Source organism: Bombina bombina, chromosome 7 (genome assembly GCF_027579735.1).
Source record: "Bombina bombina isolate aBomBom1 chromosome 7, aBomBom1.pri, whole genome shotgun sequence".
NCBI classification, from domain to species: Eukaryota; Metazoa; Chordata; class Amphibia; order Anura; family Bombinatoridae; genus Bombina; species Bombina bombina.
Window position 1 is genome coordinate 337,372,899 of NC_069505.1, and position 24,324 is coordinate 337,397,222.

The 24,324-nt window shown below is 36.7% G+C and overlaps 1 protein-coding gene across 1 annotated transcript in view; it reads right to left on the minus strand.

Annotated features, from left to right (window-relative positions):
• LOC128636363 (uncharacterized) overlaps positions 1 to 24,324 on the minus strand; it is a 168,405-nt gene that overhangs the window by 32,809 nt on the left and 111,272 nt on the right. The window contains exons 15-20 of the mRNA XM_053689390.1: positions 22,716 to 22,887; positions 17,656 to 17,900; positions 14,350 to 14,543; positions 13,246 to 13,265; positions 11,912 to 11,943; positions 10,174 to 10,222 (exon numbers count right to left, since the gene is read on the minus strand). Of these exons, the coding sequence (XP_053545365.1) occupies positions 10,174 to 10,222; positions 11,912 to 11,943; positions 13,246 to 13,265; positions 14,350 to 14,543; positions 17,656 to 17,900; positions 22,716 to 22,887 (712 nt within the window). The remainder of the gene's footprint in view (positions 1 to 10,173; positions 10,223 to 11,911; positions 11,944 to 13,245; positions 13,266 to 14,349; positions 14,544 to 17,655; positions 17,901 to 22,715; positions 22,888 to 24,324) is intronic.

The window sequence follows — 24,324 nt, forward strand, 5'->3', positions numbered from 1 at the left end:
ATCCCATTGAAAAGATAGGATACGCAATTGACGTAAGGGGATCTGCGGTATGGAAAAGTCGCGGCTGAAAAGTGAGCGTTAGACCCTATTTTGAGTGACTCCAAATACTGGCGGTAGCCTAAAACCAGCGTTAGGAGCCTCTAACGCTGGTTTTCACGGCTAACGCCGAACTCTAAATCTAGGCCTAGATATGTTGTTATTGCCTTGTGATTTTAATACACTTTAATAAAATTAATTTCCATGCAGCACATGTGAACTTTGAATATGCTTACAATCATAAAGATGCCTATTGTCTTATATACACATAAATGTTGTTTATTTGTGTGTTTTTAGACCCCAACTATTACTTATGTGTTAGAGAAACTTGCTTTTTGCCTGCTTTGGAGTATCTAATATCCCTACTTATCTAATGTCCTCTTTCTCATAATTTAAAAACCCACAATATTCAGAGAAAAAGGGATTAAAACAAATAAATTAAATTACAGGGTTTTGTTAATCTCACATTATCACTTTAGTAAATATTTTTTATTATGAAACCATGCTTTATATCAGCAATTTTTAATTGTTTGAATATATATATATATATATATATATATATATATATATATATATACACATATATACAGTATCCCACAAAAGTGAGTAAACCCCTCACATTTTTGTAAATATTTTATTATATCTTTTCATGTGACAACACTAAAGAAATGACACTTTGCTACAATGTAAACTAGTGAGTGTACAGCCTGGATAACAGTGTAAATTTGCTGTCCCATCAAAAGAACTCAACACACAGCCATTAATGTCTAAACCGTTGGCAACAAAAGTGAGTACACCCCTAAGTGGAAATGTCCAAATTGGGCCCAAAGTGTCAATATTTTGTGTGGCCACCATTATTTTCTAGCACTGCCTTAACCCTCTTGGGCATGGAGTTTACCAGAGCTTTACAGGTTGCCACCGGAGTCCTCTTCCACTCCTCCATGACGACATCACGGAGCTGGTGGATGTAAGAGACCTTGCACTCCCCCACCTTCCGTTTGAGGATGCCCCACAGATGCTCAATAGGGTTTAGGTCTGGAGACATGCTTGGCCAGTCCATCACCTTTACCCTCAGCTTCTTTAGCAAGGCAGTAGTCATCTTGGAGGTGTATTTGGGGTTGTTATCATGTTGGAATACTGCCCTGCGGCCCAGTCTTTGAAGGGAGGTGATCATGCTCTGCTTCAGTATGTCACAGTACATGTTGGCATTCATGGTTCCCTCAAGGAACTGTAGCTCCCCAGTGCTGGCAGCAATCATGCAGGCCCAGACCATGACACTCCGACCACCATGCTTGACTGTAGACAAGACACACTTGTCTTTGTACTCCTCACCTGTATTCCGCCACACACGCTTGACACCATCTGAACCAAATAAGTTTATCTTGGTCTCATCGCACCACAGGACATGGTTCCAGTAATCCAATGTCCTTAGTCTGCTTGTCTTCAGCAAACTCTTTGCAGGCTTTCTTGTGCATCATCTTTAGAAGAGGCTTCCTTCTGGGACGACAGCCATGCAGACCAATTTGATGCAGTGTGCGGCGTATGGTCTGAGCACTGACAGGCTGATACCCCACTCCTTCAACCTCTGCAGCAATGCTGGCAGCACTCATACGTCTATTTCCAAAAAACAACCTCTGAATATGACGCTAAGCACGTGCACTCATCCTCTTTGGTCGACCATGGTGAGGCGTGTTCTGAGTGGAACCTGTCCTGTGAAACCACTGTATGGTCTTGCCCACTGTGCTGCAGCTCAGTTTCAGGGTCTTGGCAATCTTCTTATAACCTAGGCCATCTTTATGTAGAGCAACAATTCTTTTTTTCAGATCTTCAGAGAGTTCTTTCCATGAGGTGCCATATTGAACTTCCAGTGACCAGTATGAGAGAGTGTGAGAGCGATAACACCAAATTTAACACACCTGCTCCCCATTCACACCTGAGACCTTGTAACACTAACAAGGGAAAATGGCTAATTGGGCCCAATTTGGACATTTCCACTTAGGGGTGTACTCACTTTTGTTGCCAACTGTTTAGACATTAATGGCTGTCAGCTAGATTACGAGTTTGGCGTTATGAATGAAAAAGCATCGTTATGGCCCATAACTATGCTTTTTCACTAACGCTGCTATTACAAGTCTTGTCAGAATAGCTATACCGAACACTTTTTTGGGCGTCACGCAACGTCAGTACCGGACTTTAAGAAAAGTCCTTTTTCAATGCGACTTCCATAGCGCTGGTATTATAAGTTTTGCTGTGAGGCCAAAAAGTGAGCAGTACAGCCTAAAATGACAAGATCCGTACCGCCATCTAAAGTCAGTAGTTACTAAACTGTTAAAAAGTGCACTAACACCCATAAACTACCTATTAACCCCTAAACCGAGGCTCTTCCCCATCGCAAATACTATAATAAAATTATTAACCCCTAATCTGCCGCTCCGGACATCGCCGTCACTGAAAAAATTTATTAACCCCTATTCCGCCGCTTCCCGACATTGTCGCCACTATAATAAACCTATTAACCCCTAAAACGCCGCCCTCCTGCATCGCAAACACGATTTAAATATTATTAACCCCTAATCTGCTGTCAGCCCACACCGCCGCTATAATAAACCTATTAACCCCTAAACCTAACACTAACCCTAACGTAACCCTAACACTCCATAACTTAAATATAATTAAAATAAATCTAAATAAAACTTCCAATTAGTACCTAAATAATTCCTATTTAAAACTAAATACTTACCAGTAAAATAAAACCTAAGATAGCTACAATATAACTAATAGTTATATTGTATCTATCTTAGGTTTTATTTTTATTTCACAGGTAAGTTTGTATTTATTTTAACTAGGTAGACTAGTTAGTAAATAGTTATTAACTATTTACTAACTACCTAGCTAAAATAAATACAAAGTTACCTGTGAAATAAAACCTAACCTGCCTTACACTAAACTACCTTACAATAAAATAAATTAAATTAATACAATACATTTATCTAAATTACAAAAAAAATAAACACTAAATTACATAAAATAAAAAAATGAAATTATCAAAAATAAAAAAGAATTACTCCTAATCTAATAGCTATCAAAATAACCCCCCCCCCCAAAAAAAAAAAAAACCCTAGCCTATTTCTATCTTCATCCTTCTATCTTCATCCATCCGGCGCGGAGTGGGTCCATCTTCAAGACATCTTGCATGGAGCAACGCCCCGCAAAAGGCCCTTTAAGGGCTATTTGTAATTTAGTGTAGGGTAGGACTTTTTTTTATTTTATTAGGGGGATTAGATTAGGTGTAATTAGTTTACAAATCTTGTAATTATTTTATTTTCTGTAATTTAGTGTTTGTTTGTTTTTGTACTTTAGATAATTTTATTTAATTTTTTTTCATTGTAGTTAATTTAGGGAATTAATTTAATTATAGTGTAGTGTTAGGTGTAATTGTAACTTAGGTTAGGTTTTATTTTACAGGTATATTTGTATTTATTTTAACTAGGAAGTTATTAAATAGTTAATAACTATTTAATAACTATTGTACCTAGTTAAAATAAATACAAAGTTGCCTGTAAAATAAAAATAAACCCTAAGCTAGCTACAATGTAACTATTTAATAAAACTAAGTATTTAGTTTTAAATAGGAATAATTTATTTAATGCTAGGAATATTTATTTAGATTTATTTAAATTATATTTAAGTTAGGGGGTGTTAGGTTTAGGGTTAGGGTTAGACTTAGGTTTAGGGGTTGAAAAATTTAGAATAGTGCCGGTGGTGTAGGGGGGGATCAGATTAGGGGTTAATAAATGTAATATAGTGGCGGCGGTGTGGGGGGGGCAGCTTAGGGGTTAATAAGTATAATGTAGGTGGCGGTGGGCTACGGGAGCGGCGGTTTAGGGGTTAAACAATTTATTTAGTTGCAGTGGGCTCCAGTAGCGGCACTTTAGGGGTAAACGATTTATTTAGTTGCCTTGGGCTCCGGGAGCGGCGGTATAGGGGTAAAACAGTATAGTATAGTGTGGGTGTTTAGTGACAGTATACCAAGAAAGCTGTAAAAAAGCCAAAGAGCAGTGAGATCGATGACTGTTAGTTAACAAAAGTCCGCTGTTCATCGCACTGTACATGGTGCGCGGCTTTTTCACAGCTTTTTTTGATAATTTTGGAGAGCGTATTCAGGTCCATGGCAGCGATGTTAGGCGATCTTAGGCGAGCGTATTGGTGCCGTCAAATGCAGGTAAGTTGACGGCTTGATAAATAGATACCACTGTATTAATTTAATTTATTTTATTTTATTGTAATGTTAGGTTTTAGTGTAAGGCAAGTTAGGTTTTATTTCACAGGTAAGTTTGTATTTATTTTAGCTAGGTAGTTAGTAAATAGTTAATAACTATTTACTAACTAGTCTACCTAGTTAAAATAAATACAAACTTAGATGTGAAATAAAAATAAAACCTAAGATAGATACAATGTAACTATTAGTTATATTGTAGCTAGCTTAGGATTTATTTTACAGGTAAGTATGTATTTAATTTTAAATAGGAATTATTTAGTTAATAATTGTAAGTTTTATTTAGATTTATTTTAATTATATTTAAGTTAGGGGGTGTTAGGGTTAGGGTTACGTTAGGGTTAGTGTTAGGTTTAGGGGTTAATAGGTTTATTATAGTGGTGGTGTGGGCAGACGGCAGATTATCGGTTAATAGTTTTATTTAGGTGGCGGCGATGTTGGGGGCGGCAGATTAGAGGTTAATAACTTTATGTAGGTGGCGGCGATGTCGGGCGGCAGATTAGGGGTGTTTAGATGTGGGGTTTATGTTAGGGTTTTAGGTTTTAACGTTTCTTTTTCTTTCCCATAGACATCAATGGGGCTGCGTTACAGAGCTTGTGTTTCTGCGATCGCAGCTGTTAGGCTTCTTTTTTGTCGGCTCTCCCCATTGATGTCTATGGGGAAATCGTGCACGAGCACGTCAAAGCAGCGCTTGTATTTGGGTGAGGTATGGAGCTCAACGCAACCATATCGCTTGCACAAGTCTGCTTTTTGCAAACCTGTAATAGCAGCGCTATGAAAGGTGAGCGGTGTAAATAACGTACAAGTAATTAGCGAGCAGCCATAACGCAAAATTCGTAATCTGGCTGTGTGTGTTTTTAGTTATTTTGAGGGGACAGCAAATTTACACTGTTATACAGGCTGCACACTCACTACTTTACCTTGTAGCAAAGTGTCATTTCTTCAGTGTTGTTACATGAAAAGATATAATAAAATGTGAGGGGTGTACTCACTTTGTGGGATACTGTATATATTTTATTAGATTGTATTATCTTGTATTATATTTTTTACATAATAATATAATTATTGATAAAAAAATAACTTCAATGTTTCTTAAAAGTAAATTTTTTTTTTTTTTTTTTAAAACCATAAGCACTCTAGGGTATTTTTAGGGTACGCACTCTCAAAATGTTTGCCACTCCTACTATGGACCAGTCCTCTATTTTTTTTTTACATCTGGCAATGTATATTTCTGTCATGGTACAAATTTGTCCTTAATGCTGGACTATTGTGTAATTTCTCTGAGCCAAAAACACTATGGGGTCTATTTAACAAGGGCTGAATGGCCTCTGTTCCCCTTGTTTCCGCACGAGCCTTCAGGCTTACCGGAAACAGGAGTTAAGAAACAGCGGTCTTAAGACCGCTGCTCCTAAACTCATACGCCACCTCTGAGGCAGCGTATAGCAATCCGCCCGTTCATGTACGATCGGACTGATTGACACCCCCTGCTAGCGGCCGACCACAAATCTGCAGGGGGGCGGTATTGCACCAGCAGTTCACAAGAACTGCTAGTGCAATATGCTGTCGGCATTTATAGATGTGCGGTGGACATAGTTCGCTATAGCGGATCATGTCTGTCCGCACATATATAAATAGACCCCTATATATTTATCAAAGGACAGGAATTTCCTCAGTGATTAGAATCCATTTTTTATACTTTTCAATAGGTTTTCAAGACCATTTTTCACTTATCGAATTTGACACCTAAAGAAATTTAAACTTTCATGATTCCAATAGAGCATGTAGTTTTATACACATTTTTAATTTACTTCTATTTTTAAATGTGCTTGGATCTCTTGATATTCTTTGTTGACGAGTAAGCTCAGGAACAGCAATGCACTACTGGGAGCCAAACATGCCTGGTGAGCCAATGACAAGAGGCATATATGTGCAGCAACCAGTCTCTAGCTGGCTCTCAGTATTGCATTTCTGCTGCTGAGCCTACCTAGGTATGCTCTTCAACAAATACTAAGAGAACAAAGCAAGCTGAATCATGAAAATTACATTTTTACTTTACTGTCTATTTGAATAGCAATTATTGTAATTTGTAAGTTATTATATTATGAAATTTGATTTCATTAAACACATAGGGGTGGCCAATCATTCTGATTGTTTTTTTCTAAAATTGGAAAAAACAGATCTTTTTTTTGGTTAACAAAGTGATCACAATCTTTCTAAGTCAAACACAGTACAATCTCTATCTCTTCATATATGCACCTGGAACTGTCAATCATGGAACCAATGCTCAAAAAAGAATTAAAACTGTGCAACAAACAACCAAAAGTCCAATTGAACATGACTGACTCTTTTACATGACATCACATCCCTATCCATCTCACGGCCAATCACAACAAGAGGGTGTGTTATCATTTGTTCGGGGGAGGGGGGTGTTTATCATGTATCAAGTGCCTCTATGTGTTGAATTTGTCCATCTTGTTGTCAATATGGGGCCCATTTATCAAGCTCTGAAAGGAGCTTGTGGGCCCGTGTTTCTGGCGAGTCTTCAGGCTCGCCAGAAACAGCAGTTATGAAGCAGCGGTCTAATTGCTCTCGGGCATTCAGCGAGGTCTTGCGGACCTGATCCGCACTGTCGGATCAGGTCCGCAAGACCTTTAATAAATAAGTCCCTATGTGTTCAACAAGTTGTCAGAAAGATTGTGATTGCCAAAACCGATTCTATCCATGCATTTTATCAGGGATTTTCCCAATATCCGTTTATATCCCATACACTCCTTTTCTAGTATGGAAATTATGTTATCGCTTGGATTGTGATAAATCTGAATTTGAAGAAGAAAAAAAAAGCTGAAAAAAACACTGATAAATGGGATCAGAAATATTGGAATCAACCCTTTTAGTCGAAGCAACATAAAGGAAGTATATATTACTAAAAGTGCATTTTTTATAGTGTTGTTTCAATATTATCATTTGCAAGTGTGCACTGTAGTTGTTTAGAGCATGTATATTCCAATAAATTGTAATAGATAATCAGAGGCTTTCTGCCTTAAAGCAACAGTAAACATTAAAGTGATTATATTACATTATATACTGATATTACATTATACACTCATTTTTTCTTTGCATAAATGTTTTGTAGATGATCTATTTATATAGCCCATAAAGTTTTTTGTTTTTTTTTAATTATAGTTTTGCTTATTTTTAAATAACATTGCTCTGATTTTCAGACTCCTAATCAAGCCCCAAAGTTTTAGGAGAATACCGTCAGATACCTACTCCAGCTTGCTCCTGTTTGTGTAAAGGTTCTTTTCATATGCAGAGAAAGGGGGGGAGTGTCTTATTTCCCACTTGCAGTGGGCTTTCCAACTATCTTTTCAACAGAGCTAAACTGACAGCTTCTAAGTAAGTTTTTAAACAGTTTTATACTAGATTTTTATATCAGTATCTGTGCATCTTATTCTTTATAGTAGTGTCTATTACATGCAGTTATATGAAATTTGGTGTTTACAAATTAGATTACAAGATGAGCGCTAAACTATTGCGCTCCCGCAAATGGGCAAATTTGCCCAATTGCGTGAGCACAATAATTAATCAACCATTACAAGTGGCTGGTTATTGCTACCACAAGCTCGCATGGGAGTGGCCTTTACATTGCGGTCTATGGGAACTGTGCGTTTACAGTAAATATATATGTATATGCTTATATACATATATATTTATGTGTTAATATATGTATATCAGCATATGCTGCATATATATTTAAAAATGCCGCCCATCTCTGCGCTACTTACCCTCTTCACTGCGCGAGGAAGCAAACTCTTGTGAGCACAATGCTTCCTAGCAATGCAAACGTGAGCTTGCATTCACATTGCACTTAACTTGTAATACCAGCGCTCATTATCATGCGCTAGTATTACAAAGACTTGCACTAATATCGCTTGCAAGCAAGCGATATTTAGTGCTAAACTTGTAATCTAGTCCTAATTACATTCTAGACATAATGATATATTAAAAGCAAAAATTAGACTGACAATAATATGTATATATATATATATATATATATATTTTAATTATATTAGTTCATTAAATATTGAATAAATAAGTATAAACGTTTAGTAAAAATAAAGTAATGGACAACTCTATGTTTTAACCTAGGTTTTCCTAGTTTTAAAGTCTGCTTTGCTGAGGCCAGTTGGGGGCAATTATAAATAAGCTACTAGAGTAACATTCTCATATTGCTTAATATCCTATTGAGCCCAGATAGTTTAGGGGGGTTTCTTTAATTCCAGGACCTACTACCAGGACAAATTTTCAGAATGTATGAACTACAACACAGGTTATAGCATCACCTGCTCAATAATTGCATGCCACCAAACATTCCCTGCATCCAGTCCAGCATTGGGAGGATTAGGCTGACACTGGGAGGGAACCTGTGGGTAGAGTTTCTGGTATTAAGTGGGCGGACATTTAATGAATGAAGTGGTAGAGTCATTGGTGGTTAATGGGCAGAGTAGAGCATGGTCTATATATGTTGGGCATGCCAAGGGCAAGGTCAGTGCACTCTGAAAGTCTGACTAGGCTGTGTTTGAGTTCACTTCCAGTAACTGGGACATTTACAAAGGCAGAAAGAGCTACAGGAGGAAATGTGGGGTAGAGCTTCCAAACTGTGGGAATCACAGATGGTTGCAAATTTTATCCCATGTAATCCTGAAAATCTGACAATATTGATATTATTAGAAATGATTATTCTTGAAAGAGCTTGGTTTTAAAGTTACATTTGGACTAGAAGCTTATTAACTCAGAAAGCTGTGGAAAAGGATTAGTAGAGGATAACAGGAATAAATATAGTAACAACATTTGGTTTGGCAATAAATATAAATAGCTATCTAGAAGACTGATTAAATAATAGTTTTTAATAATACATAGGCCTCGATTTATCAAAGCTTCAACAGATAATACGATTGAAAAGACGATGTCTAGTTGGCAGCATATGTTACTCCAAAATGTATAATATCTTTCTGCATTAATGGTGCCCTCACAGATGTGCAAGTTACCCATGCCATGGGCACTGACACACCCTCATACCATCTCAGATGAGACTGAGTCCAGAAGAGTCAGCTGTGCTTCTGGACAGTGTAAATGTATGGCGTCTGCTTTGCATAGTAAAGCCTTAACTTGCATCTGTAGACTCAGCAGCGAATGATGTTGACTGACAAAGCTTTACCAAAGAGTTCTTGACCCCATGTCAGGATATCCATTACAGACTCATGATGGTTTTGAGACAGTGACGTCTGAGGGGTCGGAAATTAAGCATATTCAGACGTGGTTTTCGGCCTTGCCCTTTACGCACCAAGATTTGACCGGATTCCTTGAATCTTTTAATTATTTTGTGCACTGTAGAAGGTGAAATGCCCAAAATCCTAACGATTTCTCTTTGGGGAATGTTGTACTCAAAGTGTTGGATTTTTCGCTGACGTATCAGTTGGCAGATTGGCGAGCCTCAACCCATCCTTGCTCTTGAAGGACTAGGGTGTTTTTTGGAGGCTCCTTGTATACTATAATTACACGACTGCCTCACCTGTTTCATATTACCTTCTTATTTCAACTTGTCACATCACTATTAGTCCTAAATTGCCCCTGTCCCAACTTTTTTTTTAGTTAAAATACATAATTGAACAAATATTGACTTTTCAGGCAAATAAGTGAGCCTGAACCGACAATGGGACTTTTTGGCTTTTACTATATGATTCTTTGAAACCTATGCTATGAGATATACACAGGATCTGTCACTTAAGCAGATGGTCATACTTTTTTAACAGATGAAAAGGTAAAATTTAAACTATACCCCTTAAATAAATATGTTTTACCTGGATCCACTGCTTCTCCATCAAACACAGTTTCATAGGTTGTAGTTTCCTAAAATAAAAAATATTGAATATTTTATATTGCAAATCCTAAACTACCAAGTTTTTTTCTTTTGCTATCTTTTTAACTATATGAAATTAGTAAATTAGTAATAACTATGAAACAGCAGCACTTGAAGTCAACTATTTATCAAAGATGAACTGATAATAGAAGTAAATTAGAAAGTTGTTTGAGATTGGATGCTCTATTTGAATCATAAAAAATAATTGGGTTTCATATCCTTTAAATAATTTAACAACAGCAGTCAGGCAAGTTAGGCAGCTTGTTTGGTTTAGTGTAAAACACGAAAGTAATCAGCTGGTACTGAACAATATTGTTTATCAATCGTTCAATAAAAACACCTACAGTTTAAGCTTCAAAATAGATGGCAGATGATGATATTGAATACAACCATTGACCTGTGGTTCAATAAAAACTACCATAACTGAGCAATTGAGGCCTGAATAGCAGAACATTGTTTTATAATTCTTAAACCAGCTATTAAACTAGTTGAATAACAGCATTTATAACGCTAAAAAAAACAGCATTTATAAAGCTAAAAAAATATTTACATTTCTGATACCTGCCACAAGTGGTTACTCTGAGTTAAAGGGACAGTCTAGTCAAAATTAGACTTTCATGACTCAGATAGGGCATGTCATTTTAAACAACTTCCCAATTTACTTTTAGCATAAATTTGCTTTGCTCTCTTTTTATTATTTTCTGAAAGCTCAAACTAATTTCTAAACTGTTAAAAAAAAAACGCCTCTAATCTCAGTACATTTTGACAGTTTTTCACAATTAGATTAGGGCTAGTTCATGTTTGCTATATACAGTAGATAACATTGTGCTAACTCCCGTGGAGTTATTTAAGAGTCAGCACTGATTCGCTAACATGCAAGTCTGTCAAAAGAGCGGAGATAAGGGGGCAATCTGCAGAGGCTTCGAAACAAGGTAATCACAGAGGTAATAAGTGTATTAATATAAATGTGTTGGTTATGCAAAACTGGGGAATGGGAAATAAAGTGATTATCTATCTTTTTAAACAATAAAAATTCTGGAGTAGTCTGTCCCTTTAATATTCTCATTTTCTTCTTTGGAATTTGGTGGAATAAAAAAACAAATGAGTATGCATTACAGTTTAGTAATATTCTGTAGACAGATTAAACATGTTGCACAAACAGTTGTTAATCACCCTCATTGTGTATTCATTTACAGTGATGGTAAAGTCTACCCTTCGGATAAATAGATCCCGAATGTTATTTTAGATGGAGTTTCATTTATCAGTTATAATAAAGAAGCACTATAACTTACTTTTTAATGCAGATATAAAATTCTAATACCTCACACTCTGGCCGCCCACTTTAAAACTAATGTTTTTTTTAAGAGCTAACAGTTTGAACTGTTTTCCAATTAGCAGCCTAGTTGTAACAAAATTGCCGTATGGCTAGAGCACTGATTGGAGAACAGTTCATACCGTTAGCTCAACAAAAAGATTCGTTTTGAAATTGGCGGCCAGAGTGCGGGCTATTAGAATTTCATATCTACATTAAAAACTTCATTACAGCCAATGAATTAAACCCCCTCTAAAACATTCTGGATTTGTTTATCCAAAGGGGAGAGTTTACTTTTACTTAAATTTTCTGATTGTGTTGTTACTTTATCTCCTACTCAAGACATTTAAACAATTAGTTGACTTACTGTTATTACTTCTACTTTTTCTTTTTTGGTTCCTGAATTTGCACAAAAAAAAATTAAAGAAAAGGTAAAGCTGTTAATAAATTGCAGACTTTTAAAAAATAAAGGGCTAGATTACAAGTGATGCACTAACCGTTTGTGTACAAGCGGTATCAGGTTTCTGTGCGCAAATAAAAGACCATATTACAAGTTAAAAATAGAACGCAAGAGCACAATCACAATTTACGATCATCGAGTTAGCATGGCTGAAAAGCTTGCATAAAGGGTAGCATGTTAAAAACAAAATTGCACCAAACACAACATAAATACTTATAAACACTATCTGATGAAAATTATTCATATAAATATATATTTTTTTAAAAAGTTATGCCGGTAAGCACTCAAAGGTATATGGCATATGACAAGGGGATTGACATCAAAGGGCTATATTGCATATATACATACATATACATGTCTAAATATGTTTATGTATGTATATATGTATGTGTGTGTGTGTGTGTGTATATATATATATATATATATATATATATATATATATATGTTTGTATATATGTATTTTTGTATGCATATGCATATATATATATGTGAATGCATACACATATAAACACATATATACATATATATATATATATATATATATATATATATATACATACATACACGCTGCAGTCAAATACCTGAGAACATGAAAAATCATATTTATTCAATATAACATTTAATAATGTGTTTTACTGTGTATATACTGTAAATATTGTAAATATACATTCCAATGTTCTTCACATAGGGGAATATGTTCTATGTATTGTTTTAAATATATGTAAATATGTATATATTCCTATTTATATCTTTATATATATATATATATATATATATATATATATATATATATTACACATTAATCCTGATATATATACTGTATATATATATATATATATATATATATATATATATATATATATATATATAACAATAATTAAAACATATTCTATGTGAAGAACACCGTAATGTGAAATATCTAATATTACAGTCAGAAATAGCGCTCTTGAATAAACGCATTTGGGTAGTGCGAAAGTTTGGTTGTTGATTTTTTTTTTTACATTGCGGTTGCATTACAGGGAGAATGTGATTACTCGTTCGCAATAAACGGAGGCCATCTTTTTGTGTGTGTCTGGTTTTGTCGTGTGTAAAGTTTTTACTTTCAACTTGTAATACACAAAGTGCCCAACTTATGCAAAAAGTTAACATCTAGCTAAGTTAACACTCTAGCAGGAGTGCAACATAGCGCGCCACTTGTAATGTAGCCCAAAATGTTTATTTTTAGAGATGCAATCACTTACCTGCTTTGTATGTTCTTACTCTGTAGCGGATAAAAAATATAAATGAAAGCTGTTATATTATGTTTGTTTAATATAGATGAGAACTGTAATATTTTTTATTTCACAAAGCTTATTTTATTGTAGCTACTGGTGATAATGCATTACGTAAGTTTTTTTATTGTTCTGGTAACCACACACTCACACCTTATATTCAATTGAACTATATCCAATTAGACAATTATTATATATAGCTGGTCAGAAGAAAAGTATGAATGTCGGTTTTCAACATTTGAATGGCAGAACAAATGTTCCCATTGACATTTGTTCAATTGTTTGATTTTTTTTTCAAGAACTACTGATTACATTGACATATAGGGGTATATTTATTATAGTGAGGACGGACATGATACAATGTAGAGTATCATGTCCGCCGCACATCGATTAATGCCGACAGCATACGCTGACGGCATTTATCATTGCACCAGCAGTTCTTGTGAATGTTGGTGCAATACCGCCCCCTGCAGATTTGGGTGTCAATCAACCCGATCGTATTCGACCTGGTTCATTTCTGTCCGCCACCTCAGAGCAAGCGGACAAGTTATGAAGCAGCGGTCTTTAGAACAATACGGAGCTTGATAAATTGACCCCATAAACTAAGATTTTTCATTGCACCAGCAGCTTCCCCCTCCAGGAAATCCTCTCTTCACACGTCAGCAATGACTAATCCGGCTTCCTCCAATCACGGCTTTCCCCCCAGGGTAGTCATTGCCTGAGGCCATGCTGTGATTGGAGGAAGCCGGATTTGTCATTGCTGACGTGTGAAGAGAGGATTTCCAGGAGGGGGAAGCTGCTCTGGCTGTGAAAAGAAAAAAAGGTAAGTTTTTAATCAAAACGGCTGATTTGTAAACTTTGATGAATGAAAGTGCCCCTGTTTTTAATAGTATTTTTAAAAATCGGACTTTCATTCATCAAAGTTTACCTTCACTTTAAAGCTAAAATGCAATACTTTTATCAAATATCCAGTGACTGGGTTAATTATTTTGTTTCCAGTTATAGAAGAGCTACTGGAAATTTCAACACAGACATATAAAAGAGTGCATGTAGATCATATGTATGTGTACTCACTTTTTCCTTGGCATCTTATGTTTTGCCTTTTGGCAAAGCGCCTTTAAGTTACCATATTTCCATATGAGGTAGCACATCCAGGCAAGTAAGCCAGCACAGAAGATTGCCAAGAGGGTGAGCACAAAGGGTATATACCACGCAGTAGAGTCATAGGTATTCACATCCTCATTTACTATGGTCAGTCCTTTTCTTTTCTGTTTAATGAAATATTAACCAAAAATTATATATATATATTATCTGACTATGGTTAAAATATAAATCTTCCTATTTGAGTTAAAGGGTTCCATTTATCAAGTTGTTTATACAGCTTTACAGCCCTTTGCTGCAGTCTCGCATGAACGAGCCTGCAGCCTATAGTTAAGAAGCAGTGCTCTTAGCTGGCAGATTAAATTCACCCTAGACACATTTACCCAGGGTGATTGGCAGCCCCTATTTGCGTGCCATTGGGCTAGTGTAAGCAGGGCATTGCATAAGCAATCATCTTTCTGTAATCAAGGGTAGACAGGTACGCAGAAGTAAACTTTTTCCATTTGGGCTTTGATAAATGGGGCCCAAAATCTGCAAGTTATTATATACATGGTACCTGAAATTCAAGACAACATAAGTGGCATTGACATAAAATCAGAAAGAGACATGCAAACATTATATTATATACAAAACTATAGAACAAAAGGGTATCTAATGTGTAATAACATCACAAAACAGTAATTCCCCCCACTAGGATAACAATAAACTCACAAGAGGAGCACACCAATCTTGTGCTAGCGGGCATGCTGGGTACTTGCAGTCCCAGAAGACTCCTATGCGAATGTAAAGTTTAAAACAAAAAAGGCTTCACTTCAGCAGGCAGGTTTATAGCAAGTGATACAAAAAAGAGTTTAATTTTAAAAAATATTTTAAAAATTACAGCAACGCGTTTTTCAACCTCAACAATATACTGTATATATATATATAACTTTTAAAATTATGGGGGAGGGAGTGGGATTAAAATCCTCCACTATGCTCAAAATGAAGAGAGAATAACTGATGGAATTGTGATGTAAAATATCTACCTTTTTTACAAAGAGATATGTAGGTGATATTTTCTTGTCAGCTTTTTACAGATGCTGCATCACTGCATTTGCCGCTCATCACCTGAGAGTAGGTTAAATCACTGCTGGATGAAGTTGATTTCCTAGCGAAAAACTACTTTTAAAATCTCCATTGTGCTCAAAATAAAGAGAGAATAACTCATTTTTTAGCCCATTAGGAAATCTAGACAAGTCAAAAGACTTGTTTTTCCCACAGAAAACCTCTAGATACATTGTTTCCAATGCAGAAAATAATTATGGGTAAGATACGCAAATGAGATTACAAGGTCTACATTGGAAACAATATATCTAGAGGTGTTCTGTGGTAAAAACAAGCCTTCTGGCTTGTCTACAATTGTTAATGGGCTACACAATGAGTTATTCCATAGTAGAGGGTTTTAATCTCACTTTTTGCCTTCCCATAATTTTAAAAAGTTGTTGTTTTTCGCTAGGAAATCAACTTCACCCAGCAGGGATTCAACCTACTCTCAGGTGAGGAGTGGCAAAAAAAACATGAAACAGTTGTCCTGGGATGGTTCTGAATCACTGTACTAATCCCCTAGCTAAACTTAAAAGCTGTGTACACAGCAATGCTATGGCTAAAAGGGAATCTGCATATAAACAGATTGAATATAAATGTGAAAATTGTGAACCGCATTTGCATATCTTACCCAGAATCCCTTGCTGCATTAGAAACAATGTATCTAGAGGTTTTCTGTGGGGGGAAAAGTATTTTGACTTGTGTAGAATTGTTAATGGGCTACACAGTTAGTTATTCTCTCTTCTCTCTCTCTCTTTTTTAACTGTTTCCATTCTTCTGGGAGCCTTCCTGAGAGGCACAGGAAACCAGCTTGCTGTGGATTAAGTTTAGCTCGGGGAATGCGAGTACCCAGCACAGCTTGCTAACTCTGTGTTGGTGCGCTTCTCTTGTGAGTTTATTCTTATCCTGGGTGGGTGGGTGGGTGGTTTACTGTTGTATGACACCATGAAGTTCCCTTCTGTTCTATAGCTTTGAAATTACATCACTGCTGATATCACACATGACATATAGATAGATAGATAGACAGACAGATAGAGTATAATGAGCTCCATCTACGCCTACTCTCTCACAACTCATTAATTCACTAAACATTTTTCACCTGCAAGTCTCACTGATTTAACTCACCAGTTGTTTGCAAGCTTGTTTAAAGTTCACAATTAACTTATTTAACTGACAGAAAAATAAGGTTACTAAACTAGAGGTAAATACAAGTTAAATTGAAGTGAAAATATTTCAGTTTAATTTGTATTTGCTGCAATCTGAGAATTTATATCAGTGCTAGGTAATCCCCTGATAGCCTCACACTCACCTGTGAGATTCTGTATTTTAGAGATCTTTATTACTTTCTATAGGATGCAGCTCTCATCTCTCTGGGACTTCCAGAGTCTTCCCTTTTTTTAGAGAATTAAAGGAACATAATACCCAAATGTTGAAGCACTTGAAAGTGATGCAGCATCTGTAAAAAGCTGACTAGAAAATATCACCTGAACATTTCTATGCAAAAAAGGAAATTATTTTACCTCTTAATTTCATCAGTAGCCACATCCCATTGTAAAGCAGCTAATCAGGATGATAGTCCCAGGACTTGCAAGGGAGCATGCATCTGGCATGTGCAGCAGATTCGCTTTAATTCCCTTCTTAGTTGAAGAAAATTTAAAATGAAATCTCATGAGAGTTCAGTGAAATCCCATGAGATCATAATAAAGCAAAATGTGAACTCAGCACTGATGATGCTGATTGAAGTATCTCTTTCTAGCACTTACACTAGTAAGCTAAAGGAATTTTGATGTAAAATATATTTTTTTATTACATAGGGATGTTCAGGTGATATTTTTATGTATGATAAAAATCTAGATATCTTTGTTCCATGCACTTTCTCATGACACATGGAGGCCTATGTATCATAGGTCTTGTGGATCTGATCCAACAGTGCGGATCAGGTCCGCAAGACCTTGCTGAATGCGGAGAGCAGACTCGCCAGAAACACAGGCCCTCAAGCTCCATACAGAGCTTGATAGATAGGCCCCATGGACTTAATCAGATATTTAACTAGATATTTAGAAACTACAACTCCACAGTTCTCTTCTCTTTACAACAACCACCCAATAATAACTGTATTTAAACACACACACTACTGTAGGATTTAGAATGAAAATAAAATATTCATATAGTAAAGTTATTTAAATAGTTACTTACATAATAGTCAGTTGTGGGTGGCGCAGGCGTGTTAGTGCGAACTACGGTTATGGAGATTAAAGCAGTTCCTGTCCGCGGCTTCTCTACTTTACCAAATTTAACATTATCATCAATAATATGAACCACAAGGTTATATTTCTGCTGCATGTCAGCGCCATTATCAAAGTCAAACGGAGTTTTCACAATTAGTTTAGGATTGTGGGAACCATGAGTAGGATCAAATACAAAGTGGTTATTTATGTTTCCTGAAATAGGGAAAAAAATACATACAAATTACTATGCTATTTCATTAAAGGGACATTAAACACTAAATAAAGTCTAGATAGAATGATGCATTCAAAGAAAAGATTAGTTAGAGAATAACAGGTAGATGCAGTTTTAGAATTTCATTAGCTGTTTAAAGGGATAGTAAACCCAAATATTTTCTTTCACGATTCAGATAGAGCAATTTTAAGCAACTTTCTAATTTACTCCTATTATCAATTTTTCTTCTTTCTCTTGCTATCTTTGTTTGAAAAATCAGAAATAAAAGCTTTGGAGCCGGCCCAGTTTAGGTTGAGAACCTGGGTTGCGCTTGCTGATTGGATGGCTAAATGTAGCCACCAATCAGCAAGCCCTATCCAGGGTACTGAACCAAAAATAGGCTGGCTCCAAAGCTTTCATTCCTACTTTTTCAAATAAAGATACCAAAAGAACGAAGAAAAAATTATCATAGGAGTAAATCAGAAAGTTGCTTAAAATTGCATGCTCTATCTGAATCATGAAAGAAAAATAAGTTTGGGAGCTGCCATATTGTAACTAAGGTTACTTTCTCTGCTGTGGCCAATTAGGGACAGTGATGATATGATTTATCATTTTATATTACCATTTTAAACTATTTAATGTCCCTTTAATTGAATACAGTCATTATAAATTATCATAATAGTTCAAATAAAAATAGAAATGAACCTGTGAAATATTTTGTTTTACTTGTATATGTTTTATTACTAAACATAAAGTTTCTGTTCTGATTTACATATGCAGACTTTTTAATTAGACAAAAAAGTAACTGCTTAGGAATGTGTTTGATGACTAATCATTGAAAAAAATATTTCATAAAAGTAATTAAAGTATACAATATATATTTGTAATAAAAAAGTAAATCAAGGGCACTTTTATTGATTAAAATCATTATAAACGCTAAAATATATAAATATAACGCTAAAATATATAAATAATCCCCCTTTCATACAAGAATTGAACAAGGATTGGACAAGGGGCAAAACACAAGGCAAGCACTTTTGTAATATTGTGTTTTATGTATCTCATTGTTTCCTTATGCAAGTGCTGCTGTAATACTGTGTCTTGGGTGTTTAATTGGTTCCCACTTTTGAAACAATGCAAACTATCTTCATATTCCCTTTTGCTACCTCTTGTCTCTATAACAAACTACTTTATTCAATTACTCCCTCTCCACATGTACTGTTCATTAGCCCATCTCTCTTTAACTCACCTTACTTTTGTACTCATGAACTTTACCTATTCATAAACACTCTCTCTCCCCCCTGCACCTTGTCTCATTACTACAAATCTGTTTCTCATCTCATGTCACTCTCCCTCTTGCTTATACTAGCTGCTGGTGACATCTCCCTTAATCCTGGTCCCCACAACTTCCTAGCCGTGCACATCCATGTGTACCATTCCATAGACTCAGAAAACAAAATTCTGGTAACCTTACTCACATTCCTCTTGCTTTTAAAGCCACTACCCCTTTCACTTGTGCACTCTGGAACTCTTGCTCTGTTTGCAACAAGCTCACTTCTATAAATAACCTCTTTATCTCCCGCTCCCTCAACCTTTTGGCTCTAACAGAAACCTAGCTCTCTCCCCTAGACACAGCATCCACTGGTGTTCTGTCACATGGGGGTCTCCACACTCCTAGGTCTAGTAATAGACAAGGAGGTGGTGTAGGTATTTTACTTTCCTCTCATTGAACCTTTCATCAAATGCATCCCATCTCTTCCCTCACATTTTCCTCATTCAAAACCCACATGATTTGCTTATTCTCTCCCCTCTCTATATGTGTTGCAGTCATATACCAACCCCCTGGCTCCCCATTTGAATTTCTAGATCACTTGGCTGCCTGGCTAGCTAATTTCCTTTTCTCAGACACCCCTGCCCTCATTCTTGGTGATTTCAACATCCCTCTTGACAATCCCACTGCCTTCTCTGCAAAACAACTTCTGCAACTCACTTCCTCTTTCGGTTTGTCACAATGGACTGACTCTCCCACTCACAAAGATGGTCACTCCCTTGACCTGATTTTTAGCTATTGATGCACTATTTCAAACTTCACAAACTTCCATTTTCCTCTTTCTAACCACCATCTCCTCAGTTGCAACATCTCATTCCTCCCTACAACTCTCCCTCCTTCTACTCCTCACACCAAACTTCACAGCAGCATTATGTCATTAGATCAGCAACAGCTTGCTAATTCCCTCGAACCTCTCCTCTCATTCATTTCCTCCTTTTCCTGCCCTGACCAATCAATCTACCACTATAATTCCACCCTTACATCGGTCCTTGACAATCTGGCCCCTCTTACGATAGCTCGGAAATAACACACTCATCCTCAGCCCTGGCATACTCCTCTGATATGGTACCTACGCAGATGTTCCCGTACTGCTGAGTGCCACTGGAGAAAATCTTGGAATTCCGCTGATTTTCTTCATTACAAGTTCATCTTGAACTCCTCATATTCTGCCCTTAATCTCTATAAGCAACATTACTTATCTACTCTTTCTTCAAACCCAAAACATCTGTTCTCCACTTTCAATACTCTTCTCTGCCCACCCCCACCCCACCTCCTAATATAACTTCTCTGTCAGCTCAAGACTTTGCCAGCCACTTCAATAATAAAATTGACTCTATCAGAAACCAGCTCTCAACATAGTTCCATTCTCTCACCCCCTCAAACACTTGCATTCAACCACAATCCACATAGCCATAAATTTAGCTCTTTCCTGTTACTGAGGGAGGAATTTCTGCACTTATACTGCGTTCTCACCTCACTTCCTGTCCCCTTGACCCTATCCCCTCACAGCTACTCCCCTCCCTCTCTTCTACCTTTACCCCTATACTTACACACATTTTCAACCTCTCCCTAAGCACCGGTATATTTCCCTCATCTCTTAAACATGCACTGGTCACACCTATCCTCAAAAAACCTTCTCTTAATCCAACCTTCCCATACATCTACCGCCCTATATCTATACTCCCTTTGCCTCAAAGCTTCTCGAAAAGTTAGTATATGCACGCCTATCCCATTTCCTTACATTAAACTCCCTCCTTGACCCACTGCAATCTGGATTTCATCCCCATCACTCCACAGAGGCAGCAATAGTTAAGGTTACAAATTATCTACTTACAGCAAAATCAAAAGGCCACTTTTCTCTACTTATCCTCCTTGATCTGTCCGCAGCCTTTGATACTGTTGACCACGCTCTTTTGCTCCAAACCCTCCAATCCTTCGGCATTTGTGACACAGCGCTTTCATGGTTCTCTTCCTACCTATCTAACCGTACCTTTAGTGTAGCCTTCTCTGGGGCCTCCTCTGCCCCGTCATTACTTTCTGTTGGGGTACCGCAAGGCTGTGTCCTCGGTTCCCTTCTCTTCTCAATCTACACTTCATCATTAGGTTCCCTAATAAAGTCCCACGGGTTCCAATATCATTTGTAAGCCGACGACACTCAAATCTACTTCTCTGCACCAGACCCATCTCCTTCCTTGCCCCGTGTCACTAACTGTCTTTCTCACATCTCTTTCTGGATGTCCTCTCACTACCTCAAGCTAAATCTTTCCAAAACGGAGCTCCTTATTTTCCCCCCTTCTTCCAAAATCTCCACCCCCAATCTCTCTTTAACTGTTGACAACTCCATCATTACCCCTACCCCGCATGCCCGATGTCTTGGGGTCACATTTGACTCATCATCTCTAAAATAAGACATTTCCTTACACAAGACACAACTAAGATCTTAATCCACTCTCTCATCCTTTCCCGCCTTATTACTGCAACTCTGTCCTCTCTGGTCTCCCCAACTGCCGCTTAGCTCCTTTACAATCCATAATTAATGCCTCTGCCAGGCTCATCTTCCTTACACGTCGCTCTTCATCTGCAGCACCTCTCTGCCTCCAGGATTAAACACAAAATTCTCACTCTGACATACAAAGCCCTCAACTGCACTGCTCCCCCCTATATCTCAGACTTTGTCTCCAGATACTCGCCCTCCCGTCCCCTTCGCTCTGCTCATGACCTCCTACTCTCCTCCTCTCTTGTTACCTCCTCACACTCCTGTTTACAGGACTTCTCCAGATTGGCTCCCATATTGTGGAACTCTCTGCCTTGCTCCACAAGACTCTCCCCTAGTTTTGAAAGCTTCAAGCGCTCTCTAAAGACTCTACTTTTCAGGGACACATACAACCTACACTAACCTTGTTTTATACCAGTCCCTCTCCTCCATTGCTATTCCCTTGAATCCCCTTAGCATGTAAGCCTAAGAGCTCAGCTCTTCTTAAGAGCTGACTACAACAGTGTGACTCTTGGCAGGGCCCTCTACCCATTTGATCCCTATAAATGTTTCCTTGTATTCCACCTATGTTTATAGCGCTGCAGAATCTGTTGGCGCTCTACAAATAACCGATAATAATAATAATAATAATAATAAGGATGGATGGATGGATGGATGGATGGATGGATAGATAGATAAACAAACAGATAAGATAGATAAGAAATAACAGATAGACAGGTATGTAGATAGTAGGATAAATGGATAGATAGATACACAAACAGATAAAATAGATTAGCCGGAAAGACAGACAGATAGATAGATAGATAGATAGATAGATAGATAGATAGATAGATAGATAATAGAGTTTAATGAATGTTTAACAGAAAAACTAAATAATTGTGATATTTACATAATGAGATGGGAGAACACTCAGCTGGGAATACACATTACTATTTTAACTTATCCTATAAGATGGTGTCCACTCAGTCAAATGCTGAGAAAAGAGAGAACCACCTGAAACAATTTCAAACCGCATTGCAGTGTCATTGGAGTCTCTGTCTTTGCAGTTAAGTCTGAAGCTGTTAATGTTGACACCTGAAGTGACATTGTCATAGATGACAGCTTTGTATGTTGATGGCTTACATATGGGGGCCTCGTCATTTTCTTCTATAATATTAATGGTCACCTGTCAGAAACCATCCAAAAGAGAATAGCAGAATATAAATAAAATAACATTAATAATGAAGCATTTTAATGTACATTTATTTGTTTAAAAAGATCAGAAAGCCTTTTGTGTTACATTCCCAGCATTACAGCCTGAAACTCAGTAACCATATGGACATTGTTCTATAGTCACTTCAGGGCACCAACATCTATAAATGGCGTGATTTTATATTTCATTTTTAATATTTGTTTGCAAATCAGACTCACACTGTTGTGATTGTCACTAACAGTACTGGCATTAGAATTGTGTTTTAAAAGGAGATCATAGTTAAATAATGCAATCTGTTTCCTTCCACACCACTACTAATCCATCTAAGGACTAGATTACAAATGATGCCCTTAATGGTGCTTACAAGCGATATTGGGTTTTTGCATGCATATTACAAGTTGAACATAAACGCGATTGCAAGAGCTCAATTGCATTTTATGCTTGGCAGGTTAGCGCAATTGAAACCCTTGCGTAAAGGGTGATGCGCTAAAAAAAGTTGCACAAAACACAACATAAATACATTTAAAATTACAATTACTCTCATATGGAAAGTATCTAATAAAAAATATTCGGATAAATATTAACAAAAACAGTTATAAGGGCTCAAAGACATATGGTATATGACAAGGTGTTTGAATGCAAAGTGCTTTAATGTATATATACAAACATAGAACATAATCCAGCGAACACTATATTGTAGGGTGCACAAGCTGTAGCAGGGTACTGCACAAACCCTGAATTAACATCCAAAATGTCAAAAGAACAGCAGCACTCCAATCCAGTAAATAATTACCAATTTATTGCAGCATCAGCAAGACAACAGCAACGATTTGGACTACATGTCCTTATTCATGCTATACATATATAATTTCCTCTCCAACTTATAAACCCTCAGTGAACACACCCAGCTGAATACAATTATCAATCACATCTAGCACATGTAGAAATTTCTATACATTTTTCAACATAGTGAGTGTTCACTAATTGCATATTACATTATAAAACTAACACACAGATACTGGAGAAATCATCACATATCAAATATCAAGGCTAATTTATAAAAAATACTGACAGGTCATAATCCTTATTCATTCCCATTGGTATTAAAGAATTTAAATGTAAACTCCAAAAGGATTCTCTCTGTTTGAGATATTGCTCTCTATCGCCCCCCATCTAACAGGAGAAACATGTTCTATTATCTGGAACCTTAGTTGGCTGACTCCATGTTTTGCTTGCATAAAGTGTGTAGCTACTAGGGATTTTAATTTTTTTCTTCTAATATTAGACTTGTGCTCGGTTATCCTATCCCTCACCCTACGGGTCATTTCTCCAATGTAAATAAGCCCACATGGGCACTTAAGCAAATAAATGGCGTAATCTGTATTACATGTAAACAAATCTTTTATAAAA